Source organism: Monodelphis domestica, chromosome 4 (genome assembly GCF_027887165.1).
Source record: "Monodelphis domestica isolate mMonDom1 chromosome 4, mMonDom1.pri, whole genome shotgun sequence".
Taxonomy (NCBI): Eukaryota; Metazoa; Chordata; class Mammalia; order Didelphimorphia; family Didelphidae; genus Monodelphis; species Monodelphis domestica.
Window position 1 is genome coordinate 192,145,230 of NC_077230.1, and position 16,735 is coordinate 192,161,964.

At 33.3% G+C, this 16,735-nt stretch overlaps 1 protein-coding gene across 6 annotated transcripts in view; it reads right to left on the bottom strand.

Moving 5' to 3' along the window:
• The window catches only part of SESTD1 (SEC14 and spectrin domain containing 1), a 143,452-nt gene that overhangs the window by 78,117 nt on the left and 48,600 nt on the right, over window positions 1-16,735 (bottom strand). For all 6 annotated transcript variants that reach the window (XM_001377461.5, XM_007494451.3, XM_007494452.3 and 3 more), the window contains one exon: window positions 13,153-13,232. In XM_001377461.5, coding sequence (XP_001377498.3) covers window positions 13,153-13,207 — 55 coding nt within the window. In that variant the 5' untranslated portion in view covers window positions 13,208-13,232. The remainder of the gene's footprint in view (window positions 1-13,152; window positions 13,233-16,735) is intronic.

The following is a 16,735-nucleotide window of genomic DNA, read 5'->3' on the forward strand; positions in this document are numbered from 1 at the left end:
GGCAAGACTTGAGCCCACATTTTCTTGATTCCATAGCTGGCCCTATATCTACACTTACTACTTTCTATGACAACTTGGAATAGCTTAAAAGAGTTGAACAACTTTCTACAGGGCAAAAATGAAGAATGACAAGATCTTTAAAAAGTATCACTAATAAATGAAAATAGCCAAATGAAAAGAGATGAAATTCATTATATGACCAGTTAGGAAAGAAAGAAAAACTGTTTCAAAGAAATGTAAAAAGTTAGGAGTTGTTTTTCTATTTTGTCTTTCAAACCAGTTTCTAGCAGTCTTGCATACTGTAGGTATTTAATAACTATTTCTTCAATTCAATAAACATTTATCATGTATCTTATAAAGCATTCTAAGAACTTATAGTCTACTAGAGAGATGTAACACATACATAAGCACATTTAGTATAAACAAAAATTAAACAAAGCAATACAAATTAATTGTAAGGAGGCAAGGATGGTAAAAACTGTGGGTATTAAAAAATATTCACATACAAAATAGAGTAACTACTTTGAGAAAGCTAAGGATTCTAAGAAGGTAATGGCTAAAAAAAGGAAAGTATTCAAGAAACGAGAAACCATTCTTGCAGAGTTAATTAGACAGGAGATGTAGTGTAGCCCAAAGACAAGGAACAGGCCAATTTGACTGTAATAGACAGTTTGGGGAGAGTAATAAGAAAGTGTGGAAATGAAAGTGGGAGAGCAACTGCACAGGACTTCAAACACTAGGCTATGAATTTTTAAAAATTTATCCTAGGCCTGTAGAACTAATCTTCCTCCTCCATCTCTCCCTTGCCTCCCAAAGATCAGCCCTACTTTCTTTTTTCTTCTGTTACTGGTCCACTCTTTCCCTTCTGCTACCTTCAAATCTCTTTCCAATTCTAAGGTACCTCTTCATTTTAATCAAATTCCTCAATGTGTAACCAACATTCTCACTCATATGCCTTTTACTGATTCAAGAAGGTTTACAGGCTTTGTTCACAACTAGTTCTAATTGACTGATTCAATCAAGGAGTGTTCTTACCTTAGAAAGGTAATTAATTTTAAGTGATATGCGAATAAGCAAGTGTCCCCCCCCTTTCACAATAAAAATAACTTACCATGTAAACAAAAAGATCTAGTGGATTCTTTCTCTTCTAAATTCTGTTGTTTTACTTCAGATTGGTTTGTGCTAAATTGGTAAAGCCAAAAGCTGTCTATCTGCAAACCAGTGTACCATTAATCTACCAATTATATCTATTTTTGAGAACACCTAATCACTACAAACCTATTACTTGAAATAAAATCATGCTTTATACAGTAATAGAAATTACAAATTATACATAACAGATATTTGAAATGAAGACTATTAGACAATAGGAAATTGGAAGAAGCATTTAATAATTATTTACCTGGTACTCTCAAAACTAATGCAGTATTTCATTTCTAAAAGAATTTTAACACAAATTATGAATATTTGAAGCAAAATTTCTTTGCTATTCCAATGTGGATTATGTTATTCATGGCTTTCAAAAAAGGGCCCTCTCTGGCCTATCCATTCACAGAAGAAAGATAAGTACATGAAGAATATCTATGGCTAAATTCCAATATGCTTTTGGATACACACCCTATAGAGCTTTTATATCAATATATTCACCTAGGATGAACAGTACAAATAGAAACCAGATTTAAACAAAAGGACAGAAGTCTGGAGCTGGAGCTTCTTTGGAAAAACTTGAAAAATCCCTAACTTACCCCAAGCTTCCCTTGAAAGGAAAAGTTGAAAAGTTTTTAAGACTAATGTTTTAATAATTTTTAAGACTAATATTATACAAGTATTGATGAGGCAATGATATATGGAATGCATCTGCCTCCAAAGAATTAAAAATGAGTATTTCAGAGGACAATGTTCAGGTCCATAGTGAATGTGAATAGTTTGCAACATATAACCAAGAACTCCAAATAAGAACAGAGAGTACATAGAGAACTTGTATGATTAGAAAAGAAGATGGGCTGATCACATGGAAAAAATGAGGGAATATAGCTGGAATGTACCAGTGGCATACACAACATCAAGAAAGAGGAAGGAAAGCCAAGTGGAACCCAAAATGCAAATTTATTTTGGGGCATGGACTTGAATCACAAAGATGGGTCTATATGGGAAGCAAAACTGGATCATGGAGACAACTTGTAAATCAATGAGATGAAAGATCCCTTTGAACATCTTAATTTGGATATTAGCATTAAATATTAAATGAATTAAATATAAAGCCCTTAAGTATTATTTCTATTCCTTTATTTTTCCCAAGTATGACTTAATACCACAACTGTTACTCCTAAGTTTATTTCATACCTGTTATGTTCTTTAATATATGCTTTAGATTCATTAAGACTCTCATCACTATTCTCCCTTCTTTTGTAGTTTAAAACCATACTAATGAGATCAACCATACTAATGGATTACCAAAACCATTCTGCCAATTCATTCATATATATCACCTTTTTCAAAGGAATATACTTTGAAAGGCATGTCCTTAAACAGGATAAACCTATTCTTCTAAAAGAGGCAGTACAGTAGAATAGAAAGAGTAATGGATTAGTAATGGATATTTTCTTAAGAGAGTAGTTTAATTTCCATTTAGAAAGAATTCAATATTTATCTGCCCAGTGATTAGTAATAGATGGCAAGAGCATTCCTAAAGATCAAGTTCCAATGGAAAATACTGAAAGGGATGTAGGAAAGTAGGTGCACATCCACTCTTGGTGGAGTTGTTAAGTAGTGCAACCATCCCAGAGAACAATTTCGAACTACACTCAAAGGGCTATAAAACTGTGCATATACTTTGACCCACCAAACCACTAAGAGGTCTGTGTCTCAAAGAAATCAAACAAAAGGAAAAATCACATTTATACAAAAATATTTATAGCAGCTTTTTTTGTGGTGTCAAAGAATTAGAAATCAAAGAGATGCCCATCAGTTGGGGAATGGCTGAACAAGTCATGGTATATGATTATGATAAGATTATTATTGTACTTTATGAAATTATAAGCAGTCAAAAGATATGAATCTATAGTTTTTGGATAAAGAAATTAGAACCATATGAAAAACTGCTCTAAAGCATTGCTAATTAGAGATGTATACATCAAAATAATTCCAAGATATTTCAAACCTAATAGACTGGTTAAAATGATAAAAAGGCAAAATCACAAATATTAGAGGGGATGTGAAAAAAAATGGGGGCATTAATACACTGTTGTAGAAACTGTGAACTGATCCAACCATTTCAGAGTGAGATCTGGAATTATGCCTATAGGGTTATAAAACTGTGTGTACCCTTAGGTCCAGCAATACCACTGTGGCGTCTATTTCCCAAAGTATTCAGGAAAAAAAGGGAAAAAATTATGTCCTAAAATATTTATACCAGCTCTCTTTTGATGGCAAAGAACTGGAAATCGAGGGGACACCTATTAATTGGATAACGTAATTGTGATGGAATACTGCTGCACCATAAAAAATGATGGGATAGGTAATTTCTTTTTTTAATATTTAATTTTCCCCCAATTATATGCAAAAACACTTTTTAACATGTTTCTTTTAAAGTTTTGAGTTCCACATTCTCTCCCTCCACTCAAGACAGTAAGTAATCTAATATCGATTTTACATGTGCAATCATGTAAAACATTTTCCCATAAGAAGTCATTTTGTGGAAGAGATATTTAAAAAAAAAAACAACTTTTAAATAACCATGTAAAAAGGGGGAAGGTGGGTGACTTAGTGGGTTGAGCCAGACCCAGAGCCAAGAGGTCTTGGGTTCAAACCTGGAATCAGACACTTCCTAGCTGTGTGACCCTGGACAAATCACTTAATCCCCATTGCCAAGCCCTTACCACTCTTCTGCCTTAGAACCAATCCCTAGTATAAATTCTAAGAGAGAAGGTAGGGATTTAAAAAACAAACAAATATGTAAAAAAAAGGCAAAAAATACTATGTTTTTGATTGAATTCAAACTCCATAATTCCTTCACAGGGCACTACTTGTCATTTTCCATCATGAGTCTCAATGATTGTCTTGGATTATTGTATTGCTAAGAATAACTAGATCATAAAATACTATCACTGTGTACAATGTTCTTCTGGTTCTGCTCACTTCACTTTACATTAATTCATGTAAGTCTTTCCAGGTTTTTCCAAAATCATCTAGCTTGTGTTTACTTATAATACAATAGTATTCCATCACAATCATATACCACAACTTGCTCAGTCATTTCCCCATTGATAAACAATCTCTCAATTTCCAATTCTTTGCTAACACAAAAAGAGCTACAATAGTTATTAGTTTTGTACAAATAGGTTGTGTTCCCTTTTTTAAAAAAATTCTTTAGGATGCAATCCTAATAATGTTATTGATGGACCACAGTTTAAGAGTACTTTGATCACAGTCCCAAATTTGAGCAGATTAAAAAACAATATTGACCTACATGAAATTATTACAAAGAGCAAAACAAGTAGAACCAAAAAGAACATTATATTTAGGTACAGAATATCTTGTGAAAATTCTTCAATTATATCTTGTGAATGTCCATCTCCAGAGGAAAAAAAATTGATAAAAAGAAACATGAAAGACACAGTACTATTTTTTTCCATCAAAGATGCCTTCGCTAGTGTGGGGAAGGAAGGGAGGAAGGTAACTTGGAATTTTAATATTATCAACAAACAGATAAATTAAGAAAAAATAAAAGAAATAAGCAATGTGGTTTCAGAAAAGCATGGTTAGACTTGTAAGAAACTTATGCAAAAATAACATGATGACTCAAAAATTCTGAAGATGCATAACTTACCAAAAGATGGGGTAAAGTAATTTTTCAGGCAAAAACAAATTTGAAGGCCTGCACAAAGGAACTAGAGCACCAGGGGAAACAGCAGAGTATAACTGGTCAGAGGAGATCCTATTCAGGCAACAGACCTTGGGCACAACTGAAGCAGCAGTCAAAGCTTTCAGAATTCTCAGTTACCAAAGGTAAGGGGGTGTCAGACAACTACTCAGAAAGAGATTAAAAAGGTCTCTTGCTGGGTCTGGGTGCAAGATGCTTATTGAATTGCCCTTATGCAGACCCACATCTCGGTCCTGGGGTGCAGCTGAAAAGTGAGAGAAGAGAACCAGCATACACCAGCACTTATAGCCAAAAGGGAGCAAGGGACCCCAATCACAGTTCCAAAGGGGTAAAAATTGCTTAGGATTACTCACAGATCAGAGAACAGACCTGAAGAATATTAAACAGATCTCTCTTTACATCATACTACCATGGAAGAACTGAAAGAAGATACATCTTCACAGTGCCAGCTCTGAAGGCAGCTGCACAAAAAACCTTAAGCTTAGAACAGTGCTCTCTTTACCCATTACAGAGTCCAACTTTAACAGTTTTTTTTAAACTAAAAGAAAATAAAAAGGCAGAAAAGTGAGAAAACAATAAAAACATTTAACACAGAAACTTACTTTGGTGACAGAGCAGATTCAAACTCAGAAGAAGACAACAAAATCAATAGTGCTCCATCCAAAGGCTACAAAAAATAATAATTGCTCAAAGTCCAAAAAGAATGGAGAAGCTCAAAAAGCATTTTAAAAATCAAATAAGAGAAATTCAAGAAAAATTGAGAAAACAAAAGAGTGATGCGGAAAAATTATGATAAAGCTTGGTAAAGGAGGAAAAAATAGTAAAAAAAAGTTATCTTAAAAAACACAGAATAGGCCAATTTGTAAAAGAGCCATAATAAATCTAATGAAGAACTTCTCTAAAAGCTGAATTTGCCAAATAGAAAATGATATACAAAAATTCAATGAAGGAAAAAATTTCTTTAAAGATAGAATTGGCCCTTTGAAAAAACAGGTACAAAAATTGACTGAGGAAAAGAATTCTTTACAGAGTACAATTGGTCAAATAGAAAAGAAGATACAAAAATTCACTCAAGAAAAATCATACCATAAAAATTAGAATTGGGCAAGTAGAATAATTCCATGAGACATCAAGAAACAATCAAAGTCAAGAGAATGAAAAAGGAGAAAATGTGAAATATTCCCATGGGAAAAACAACTGATCTGGCAAATAAATCCAGGAGAGATCATTTAAGAATTGTTAGACTTTCTTAAAACCATTATTTTTAAAAAGGAGCTTAGATATCATCTTTCAAGAAATCTTCAAGGAAAACTGTCCTGATATTTGAGAATCAGAGGATAAATGGAGATTAAAAGAATCCACAGATCACCTCCTGGAGAAGATCCCAAAAGAATTACTCCCAGGAATATTATAGCTAAATTCCCAAACTCCAGGTCAAGATCAGAATATTACAAAAGTCACCAAAAAGAAACAATTCAAATATTGTGTTATCACAGTTAGAATAACACGAGACCTAGTAGCTTCCACATTAAATGAACTTAGGGCCAGGAATGTGGTATTCCAGAGGGCAAAGGAGCTAGGATTTGAACCAAGAATCACTCAACCAGCAAAACTAAGCATAATCTTTCAAGGGAAAAAATGAGTATTCAATGAAATAGAGGACTTTCAAACATTCCTGATGACAAGACCAGAGCCAGATGGAAAATTTGACTTTCAAATGCAAGACTCAAAAGAATCATAAAAAGGTAAAAAGGAAAGAGGAATCAAAAGACATTCAATAAGGTTAAACTATGAACATCCCAAAAGGGGAGGGGGTAGGAGAATGGGGGGCGGCAAGATGGTTGTTTTTTATATAGCCAGAAGGAGTATACAGACAGAGCTGTGTGAGTTGAATATGATGGGATGGAATAAAAAAAAAACAAAATTAATTTAAAGCATGAGAAAGAGGAATGCAATGGGAGGCAGGTGAAAGGAAAAATAGAATAGGGTAAATTATTCCACATAAAAGAGGCATGAAAAAAGTGTTCTCAGTGGAGGGGAAGATGGCAGAGGTGGAGAGGAGAGCGTGTGAACCTTACTCTCATCCGAAATAGCTCAATGAGGGAAAAACATACATAATCAATTGGGTATAAAAAGCTATCTTAGCCTACAGGAAAGGAGGAGGAGAAAGGAACAAGAGAAGGGGGTGGGGCTGATAGAAAAGAGTACAAATATTTATTTAATATATAACTATATATATATAATAATATATAACAATATATATTTAATACCTAACAATATATAATACATAATAACAAATAAACAACAATTACAATAGTGCAAAATGTTTTTACGAGTTTCTCATAAAGGCCTTGTTTCTCAAATCCCTAAAGAAATTAGTTGAATCTGTTAAGAATATAAATTATTCTCCAATTGAAAATGGGCAAAGGATATGAATAGCTAGTTCTCAGACAAAGTAATTAAAGCTCTTTATAGTCATGCAAAAAATGCTCTAAATCACCATTAATTAAAGAAATGGAAATTAAAACAACTCTGATGTGCCACCCCATACCTATCAGATTGGCTATTATGACAGAAAAGGAAAATGACAAAACTTGGAAGGTTTATGGGAAAGCTGGGACACAAATGCATTGTTAGGGGAGTTGTGAACTGATTTAGTCACCGAGGAGTGCAATTTGTTGTGCTCAAAGGGCTATAAAATAGTATAGACCCTTTGACCCAACAATACCATTATTAAAATTTGTATCCAAAAGAGATTAGAAAATAAAAAGGGGAAGGAACTATATGTACAAAAATATTCAAAGCAGCTCTTTTTTTGGGGGGGGAATATTTGGAAAGTGATGAGATACTCATCAACTGGGGAAAGGCTGAGTAAGCTAATTAGTTAGTTCATGAGTTAATTAGAATAATTCATTTTCTTTAAATTAAGGAGAATCCAATGGGTTGGTTTTATTGGGTCATCAGTGTGATTTAAAATGCAATATGTAGTAATAAAAAGTTTTTAAAGAAATATAGGAGCAATAGACCCAACAGAAGGGGAGAAGTGCTTCATCCCAGAACAAAGTAGAGAGACAGCAAAGAGGATTCATCTCACTGGGATGCTAGAAGAGAGTGGTGAATAAGCCTCAGTAGAACTTCAGAGAATATATAGCACAAGCAATAGGGAAAAGAGCACAATAGGTTCCATTCCAGCCTCAGTTGGGTAAGAGCAGAAACCCAAAAAAAACAAAGTAGCAGTGGGAGGAAAGTAGCCCAGCATAGCTGGGAGAGAACCGGCAAGTTTTGATTGCTTCTGTATATTGTGTACTTAATCTGCTCTATTGATTAGCATATCAATTTTTAAATCAGTACTGAGGTATTTTGATAATTATTGCTTTGTAGTATATTTTGAGATCTGGTATTGATAGATTTTCTTCCTTGCCACTTTTTTTCTTCTGCTATTACCCTGAAGATTCTTAACCTTTTGTTATTTCAAGAATTTTAATTAATATTTCTTTCTATCTCTGATTAATAATCTATTGGCAGTTTGAGTGGTATAGCACTGAATAAGTTTATTTAAGAATACAATTTTTATCATATTGTCAACAAACATGCAAGTAATTAATATTTCTCTAATTGTTTATGTTCAACTTTGTGAACAGAATGTTTTAGATTAGGAATCATATACTTCTGGAAGGTATCATGGTAGATATAGTCCCAATATTCTATACCTCCTGTAGTAATTTAGAAAGAAATTTTTCTTTCCAGTTCGTGAGTTTGTTAACATACAAGAATACTAATGATCTATGTGGATTTATTTTCTATCCTACAATACTGGTAAAGTTGTTGTTTCATGTAATTTTTTGATTGATTCTATAGGGTTTACTAAGTAACCATCACATCACTGGGGAAAAGTGATCATTTTGTTTTCCATTTGCCTATGCTTTTGTCCCCAAATTTCTGTAACTATTCTATAAGAATGGTATTAGAAAATAAGTAATGTTTTATTAGTTTAGAGATAAGAAGTAAAGTTGCTGCTTGAGAAAAGAACTGGAGTTTGAAGCTGAGCTGAGAGAGCATGTTAATTTCAACTGCTGACAGTTATAACCATTTTTCTATGTCAATTACTCTCTCTGGCAGTTGGCAGAGAGACACTCTCAGAGACTCTCTCTCAAGGCTGGAGGAGGTAATATCTTTGCCTCTCTCTCTTTCTGAAGGAGCTTAGTATTTTCCTTTCCCAAATTGGGAAAGGCTATTGAACATCTATTGCAGTTTTTATAGATTGGTTTATATCTGAGAAGACCAAAGAAAAACCTGGTCTTTGGTTTGGACTCTGAGTCTGTTAATTCTTAACAGACTCAGACTCCTAACTTGATTCTTGTTGAGGCTCAACCAGCTAGCCTTTGCTATTTTATAATTTGAAGGCAAAGTTAAGATTTATAAGGATATTAGTGGTAGTTAGATAGTATAAATTTGGGTTAGTCAGATCAGGGAGGATTAGTGTAAGCAGTTCCTAGCGGAACCTGGGATTTTATGTGGGTGGAGTTAGAATCCCTTAGAATTGAAAATCCTTTATTTATGGTTATATAGTGCAATAAACATTTTATGTTTATAATAAGAGTCTCTTTAGTATCCTTGTGCCTGCCCCTGAAGGGAAGTTCACATTTGAGCTTCACTTCATCATTGAGGATACTTTTGATTACCTCTATCCAAAGTATCCTAACAGTTTGAACCTGATTGGCAAGTTAAACAGTTTTGAAAAGTTTTGAAACTATATTGGAACAGTTTTTCAATCTAAATATTTCATTTTATAGCTTGCAAACTTATTTTTGCAATTCTTACTAACTAGCAATTCTAGCACTACATTAAATAACAACAGGCACTCTTTAAAACAAAAAACAAACTATATATACATATAGATATAGATATATAGATATACATATAGTTTGTTTTTTGTTTTATTTATATATATATATATATATATAAAACCCTTCCTTTTCATCTTAGAATCAATACCTTGTGTTGGTTCCAAGGTAGAAGAGAGAAAAGGGTTAGGCAATGGGAATGATTTGCCCAAGGTCACACCACCAGAAAGTGTAAGAGATTAGATCTGAACACAGGACCTCTTGTCTCAAGGCTTGGCTCTCAATCCACTGAGCCACTAAACTGCCTTGATTTTTGATTTTCTCCTAATCTTATTAGAAAGACATTTTACCTTTTCTCTTATATGTAATGTTTGCCTTTAGATTTAGATAAATGTCATTTGCCATATTAAGGAAAGATTCATCTAGTCCTTTGTGTTTTAGTATTTATAATAGGAACAGATGTTGGATTTTGTAAAAAACTTTTCTAGCATCTATTGATACAATTGTGTGAATTTTATAATTTGTATTATTAATATGACTTGTTATATTTGTATACTTTCTTTTGTTTAACTATCTGTGCATTACTGGTAAAAATTCAATCAAATAATATAATATTTCTAATATGCCTTTGCAATCTACCTATTAATACTTAAAATTTTTGTATGGAGGTTCCCTGGGTATACTGACGTGTAGTTTCTTTCTCTGATTTATCTCTCCCTGGTTTAGGTGTCAAGATCTTATTTCAATTAGAGGAAGAGTGCCTTCAAGAAGAGTGGAATTAATTGTTCTTTGAATGTTTGCTAGAATTCACTTATAAATCCATCTGACCATGAAGTGTTGTTGTTTGTTTTGTTTTTTTCCTTCAGGAGTGCACCTATGTCTTTTCAATTTCTTTTTTCTAAGACTGGGTTATTTTAAAAGCCTATTTTCTGGGGCAGCTAGGTCACCCTGAATAGACAACCAGGTTTGCATATGGAAAGTCCTGGGTTCAAATTTGACCTCAGACACTTCCTAGCTTTGTGACCCTGGGCAAGTCACTTAATCTCAATTGTCTAGCTCTTATCTGCTATTCTGCCTTATAGCAGATATTTAGTATTGTTTCTAATACAGAAGGTAAGGGAGGGAAGGAGGGAGGGAGAGAGGGAGGGAAAGAGGGAGGAAGGAAGGAAGGATTTTTTCTTTCGTTAATCTAGGTATTTTACATCTTCTAAATTTTCAACTATTTGAAGTTATCAATTTTTTCAGTAAATAATAGGTCAAAACAGTTTCTGATCATTTCTTCTATTTCCTCCAGTTACAAAGAATTTTATAAAAACAGAATAGGAACAATTTGCTATTTCTCATTTAAAACCAGAGTAATTAATTATTTTTCTATTTTATTAAGGTTTTTCTTAAAAATAAAGAACAGCTCCTAAATATATTTATCAATTTAATCATTTTTAATACCCATAAGACTAATGTATAATTTAACTCAAATAAAGATGAGAAGAATCAGAGAAAAAGGAAGAAGCATGGGGATCAGTCCCCTAAAAAAGAAAAAAGGATGTAGAGAAGCATTGTTAATTTAGTAAATGCTCATACTGTCCATTAAGAGACATTATTCGCCTAGGAGATCTGAGTTACTTTTTTCTATGAATACATTCTCTTTCATTCTTTCAGTTCTCTTGGCTTCAATTATCACTATTTGAATGTGATTCCTATATCTATGCCCAGCCCTCATATCTTGCACCCACGTTCAAATTATCAACTATGTTTTTCACATTTCACAGCGGATTTCCTATTAAAAATTTAATAGGTGTAAAAAAACATTCACTATCTTTTCTCCAAAATCCATCCTTCCTTTTAATTTCTATTGTATTATCATCCTTTTATTCATGTTTGCAAGTTCATAATTATCCTGAACTTCACATTCTCCTTCATATTACAAAGCTAATTACTTGCCAACTCTTGTCACATCTGTCTCTGTAATATTTCTTATGCAATTCATTGGCTGCCATCTTGATTCATGAACTCATCACCTCCACAAAAAACTTGCAATCACCTCCCTTATTCTTCTTTTTATTTTCTATCCCTCTGTAATATATTCTTCCCACAGCTGCCAAGGTTATATCATATACCCAAAACTCAAAACTAGCTATGTCATTCTCTTGGTCAATAAATTCTAATAGCTCCTTATAACCTCTAAAAGTAAAAGATGAACTCTGCTGGTTAACATTTAAAGACTTTTCCAACCTAGCTCTGACCTACCTTTCTTGCCTTACACATTACTCTTTGCTCTATCAAAACTAGGGCGTCTGGATATTCTTCTTATGATATTTCAACTTGCATTCACATTTTTGCCCATGCTATACTCCATGCCTGGAATGCATCCCCTTGTCACTTTCATGTTTTAAATCTTCAGTTTTCTTCACAACTTAATTCAAATGCTGCCTCATACATGAGGTTTTTCAATGATATCTGAAGTTATTGATATAACTTCATAAAAGTTATATATGCTTAAATGGGAACATGTTATCATTCTCTAGAGTATGCAGAATGTAAACTCCATGAAGGCAGGGCTATTTCCTTTATGCTATTTTATCCACAGAATCTAAAATATAGTCATATATGGGAGTATGTGAAAGAAATTCATTACTAACATGAATGTCAAAGTAGTATTCATTTCCTTTAAGCAAAGTCTGCCAATTTCTTCAATGCCCGATAATACAGAGATAACTTTAATGGGTTTCCCAGAGTGAATTAAAAAAAAAAAAACAGCAAATGTATGAACTGCACAACTTTCAAAGGATTCACAGCAGGAAACACTAAGCTCCTGTGACACTGTTATCAAGCTATATTAATATGCCATTTTTATTTCCCAAATAATAGTATATACCCTTTCTTAAGAGTTTAGGTAGACTTTCTTGTAAGGAATAGCATTCAACTAATGAGTCAACTAATCAGACTCATATCCTAACACTTTAAATTAAAATACTGTAATTAATGCTTTATAACTCCTGTGGGTTCAAATTTCCTCTACTGAAAATTAGAGGACAAAAATTATTAAGACTATTATATCAAAAAAGCAATTACTTAAATGCCAACTTTAGCAATTATTCTTGCCCTGCATTGATTACTATTTTTTCTAAAAGAAGTAAAACATCAAGACACCTGCCCTTGTGGGGGGTCATTTTAATCAAATTATTAACTAGCATAAAAAAAAAAAAACTGGCCTGCCAACTACCAGAAATGACAGGTTTGGCTTCCACTGATATTCATTCAGATTAAAAACTATCTTATAGATACCTCTGAAAAACGTTCTTATGCAAAACCAAACTACATTTACATCAAACTAGTCAGAGAAGTAGAGTCCAAACAGCAACCTCTGAGTCAAAAGCAGAAAACAGCTATAAAACACCTGATTGAAAGGAGAAAAAAAAAACATACCAGAAAGGAAGGCTAGTTTTTTCTTCAGAATGGGTAATATTACTGTGGCTTCCATTTTACTTCAATTAATTTCTTCACTTCTGAAAACAAGAGAAAATGAATATTAGAAACATGGAGATTATTTAGTCATCAAAATATTTATGGGTTTACATCTAATAAGACAGCCTATTTTCTTTTAATAATATTGTTTTCCCTTAAGATGGGTGTTTTAGTTAAATTCTAAATTTGGAATATCATTTAAATTTTTGAAAAAATACTACTTTCCCCCCTTTTAAAGTTGTAGGTGTACAAAAATGTGCTTCCTACTAGTTTTATTCTATTTAAAGAGGAAAATTGCTGCCCTGTCAAATTTGCTAGAAACTGGGAGTGATCCTTTGGGAAAATTGTGAAGCACTTTCTTTTCTGTCCCACTATAACTTTCAACTGCTCCCCATCCTGCCCACCTTTCATTATCATCTTTCTCTCATCTCCTTAAAAGGCCTAAAATATAAGTAGCCCTATATTTTCAGTAATCAAGGAAAGAGTCAAATAAACTTACTCATTCAAATATGCAGGACTAAATATATTTCCTCTCAGGAATGCCTATATTTGTATGTGTGTGACAACTCTAGAGAATTATTTAATAAACACTTATTTAAGGTACTTAAGGATACTGGTGAAATTAACTATATAGAAGAAGAAATAGAAGATAAATAAGACATATTCCTTGTCCTAAAATAGTTTAAATATAATGGTGAGGGATATGCCAACAATATTTAAAACATAATAAACACCTAACTGCCAGTTTTCTACAGCCTACTTACACATTCTTTCTATTGCCCTTTGGATCATCTGCAATTTTGATTCTTCTGAGATTTTGATGTTCCATGATTTAGAGCTCATAATAGTATCACTGGGAAAATATTAGGGCTCAAAAATTGTAAAAAACTTGGAGCTTATGGGTTTATATAAGGTCATTTTCCATTATGTCCTGTTTATTTTTGTTGGTTACCAAATCTAATGTGTTCATAAAAAGAGTTTTTTAAAAAGGAATGTTAGTATTAAAAGTGGACTGTATAATTTTGGTAAATGAAAGCCAGCTGGATCTCTTGCTCCTATTGGATTCTGGGCCCAGCTTACTACATCTGGGATGCCCATCTGAAAAACACAAGTTGATGGACTAAGTCATCAGGCTGTCTCTCATTATATGGCAGATTCTGGGCAAAATGCATGTTGTCCAAATGCTCAGAAGGAGTATGCATAAAAGACAGCATCAAGGACACGTATGATCAGAAAACAGGGCTAGCCACATACCAACAATGAATTAAGAGATGAACAAACTGTAACTTGGTCCTACAAGCTATTAAAAGCATCAGAAATTAATAAATGAATGAACGAATAAACAGATAAAGTAAACCAAAAGGACTCCAGCATACTGGGTGGATGCTCTATAGAAGATTTGTTATCGACCTCAGACACTTCCTAGCTGTGTGACTCTGGGCAAGTCATTTAACCCCTATTACCTAGCTCTTACCACACTTCTGCCTTAGAACCAATATATAGTACTGATTCTTAGATGGAAGGTAAGGGTTTAAAAAAAAGATTTTTTTTAAAACATGGGGCAAATTATGCAATATGAAGACATGTTATATTAATATGTTAATGTATGTCTATGTGTGTATTTATAACCTATGTATATATACACACATATATTTCTATGAGATCAAAGAAGGGAGAAATTGCTTCCAACTTGAATCAACAAGTAAAATCTAAAGTTATTCTATTTGTTTAAATTTTGATGAGAGGAAAAGAAACCTTTCTGATTTCCTTTAAATCACAAAACTGCCTTCCCTGGTTATACTTGTAGCTCAACTTTGCTGTACCCAATATAGCATTATAGCAATAAACAATTTTATGTGCTGATTCTACCCCATTTCAGGACTTTAGAGTTAATGAATATATATATATATATATATATATATATATATATATATATATATATATATATACAAGTTATATACACTGAAGTATAAAAACACCTTAAATTACAGAAAAGTCAGAATTAGAAAACACACTTTTTTTCCAAAGCAATTTTATAATTTCTACTCTCCTTAAATCTTTAGTTCCAACAGTGTTCTTTACTACTGGAAGATGAACTAAGATCCCATTTAACTAAATCATCATACACTAGCTCTTACATCTAACTTCATCATTTCTGAATATTAGTCTCTGCATACAAATTTTTTCTACCTTCTTTCACATCTTTAAAAGTTGCCCATGCCCCCTGTGTCAGGTAAGTTCATTCAGTCCCCCTCCCTGGGTTGTTGACCTGTACGTCAACATTCTTAAAATGCCAGCACAGTGTCTGCGAACATCAATAAAAGAGAGGGGCAGGTCCTTTTTGAGTCTTTTGATGATGAGCTCAGGGAGAAAGCAGACAGGTAACAGGGTAGAGGAAGGGACTGGCAGATTAGGGAATATGTGGTCAGATGATTTAAAGAAAGAGATTAACAGTCCTGATCTAACTTTACTATTAATAAACTTTATAAAATTATTAACTGGGTAGATATATTAATTTAATTGTAACAGCTCATACCAATCTCTTGCAGCCTAACTTCAGTCCTCCCAATCTCCAGCATCTTCAATTTCTCCCTCTTCATTGTGTGAAGGTGATTTTCACTATAACAATTGCCTTTTTCTCCTTTGTCTACAAATAAACTATGCCCTCTTACAATGGGTCCTGCAATAGTGTAGACTATAATACATCCCATCCTATTCATTCAATGCAACTCATTTTTGTTCATGACATTCAAGAATTCTTCAAAGTTCAACCTAGTGTGCTAGGGGATTTTCTTCTGGTTCGCAATATAATTGGGTACAGAGTAAAAACTGTCTTGTTATTTCTTACACCCACCCACTTTTCTTTTCCATCACATATTTCTTTCAGATCTTTTATGTTCTTCTTGAGCTAGGTCATTACTTTAGTTGACTGCCCTCTATGCCAACTATGCATCTCTACAGGCAGCTAGGTGGTGATGTCAATACTATATATACCAGGCTTGGAATCAGGAAGATCTAACCTTATTCAAACCCAACCTCAGATATTTATCATTGGTGTGACTCTGGCCAAGTCATTTAACCCCTATTTGCTTCAATACCTCATCTGTAAAATATGGACATAATGTAAAAGGAAAAGGAAAACCACTTCAAGATCTTTGCCAAGAAAACCCCACAAGTCCATGGGATCATGCAGAGTCAGACACAAATGAACTGAATAATAACAACATGCATCTCTCCATTGCCCTTTGTCTAATTCATAAATTGTATTCCTTAGGGATAACTTGCAGACATAAAACAACACTAAATATTGGATCATGCTAAAGATTACAAATTTTAAATTGAAATCGAATTATTCACATACATAGTTAAGTTTTATTTTGTTTCAAGGGAAAACATAGGGTAACTAAAAGTACTGCTCTTTTCTAAACTTAATCCACTTGCTCCTTTCCTCCTTCTTACTACTGTTTCAAGGTCACTGTCCATCTGTAGGGTTTGTCCAAGATATATGTGCCAATCCAAACGTCTGTCTATCCGGATAGGTATA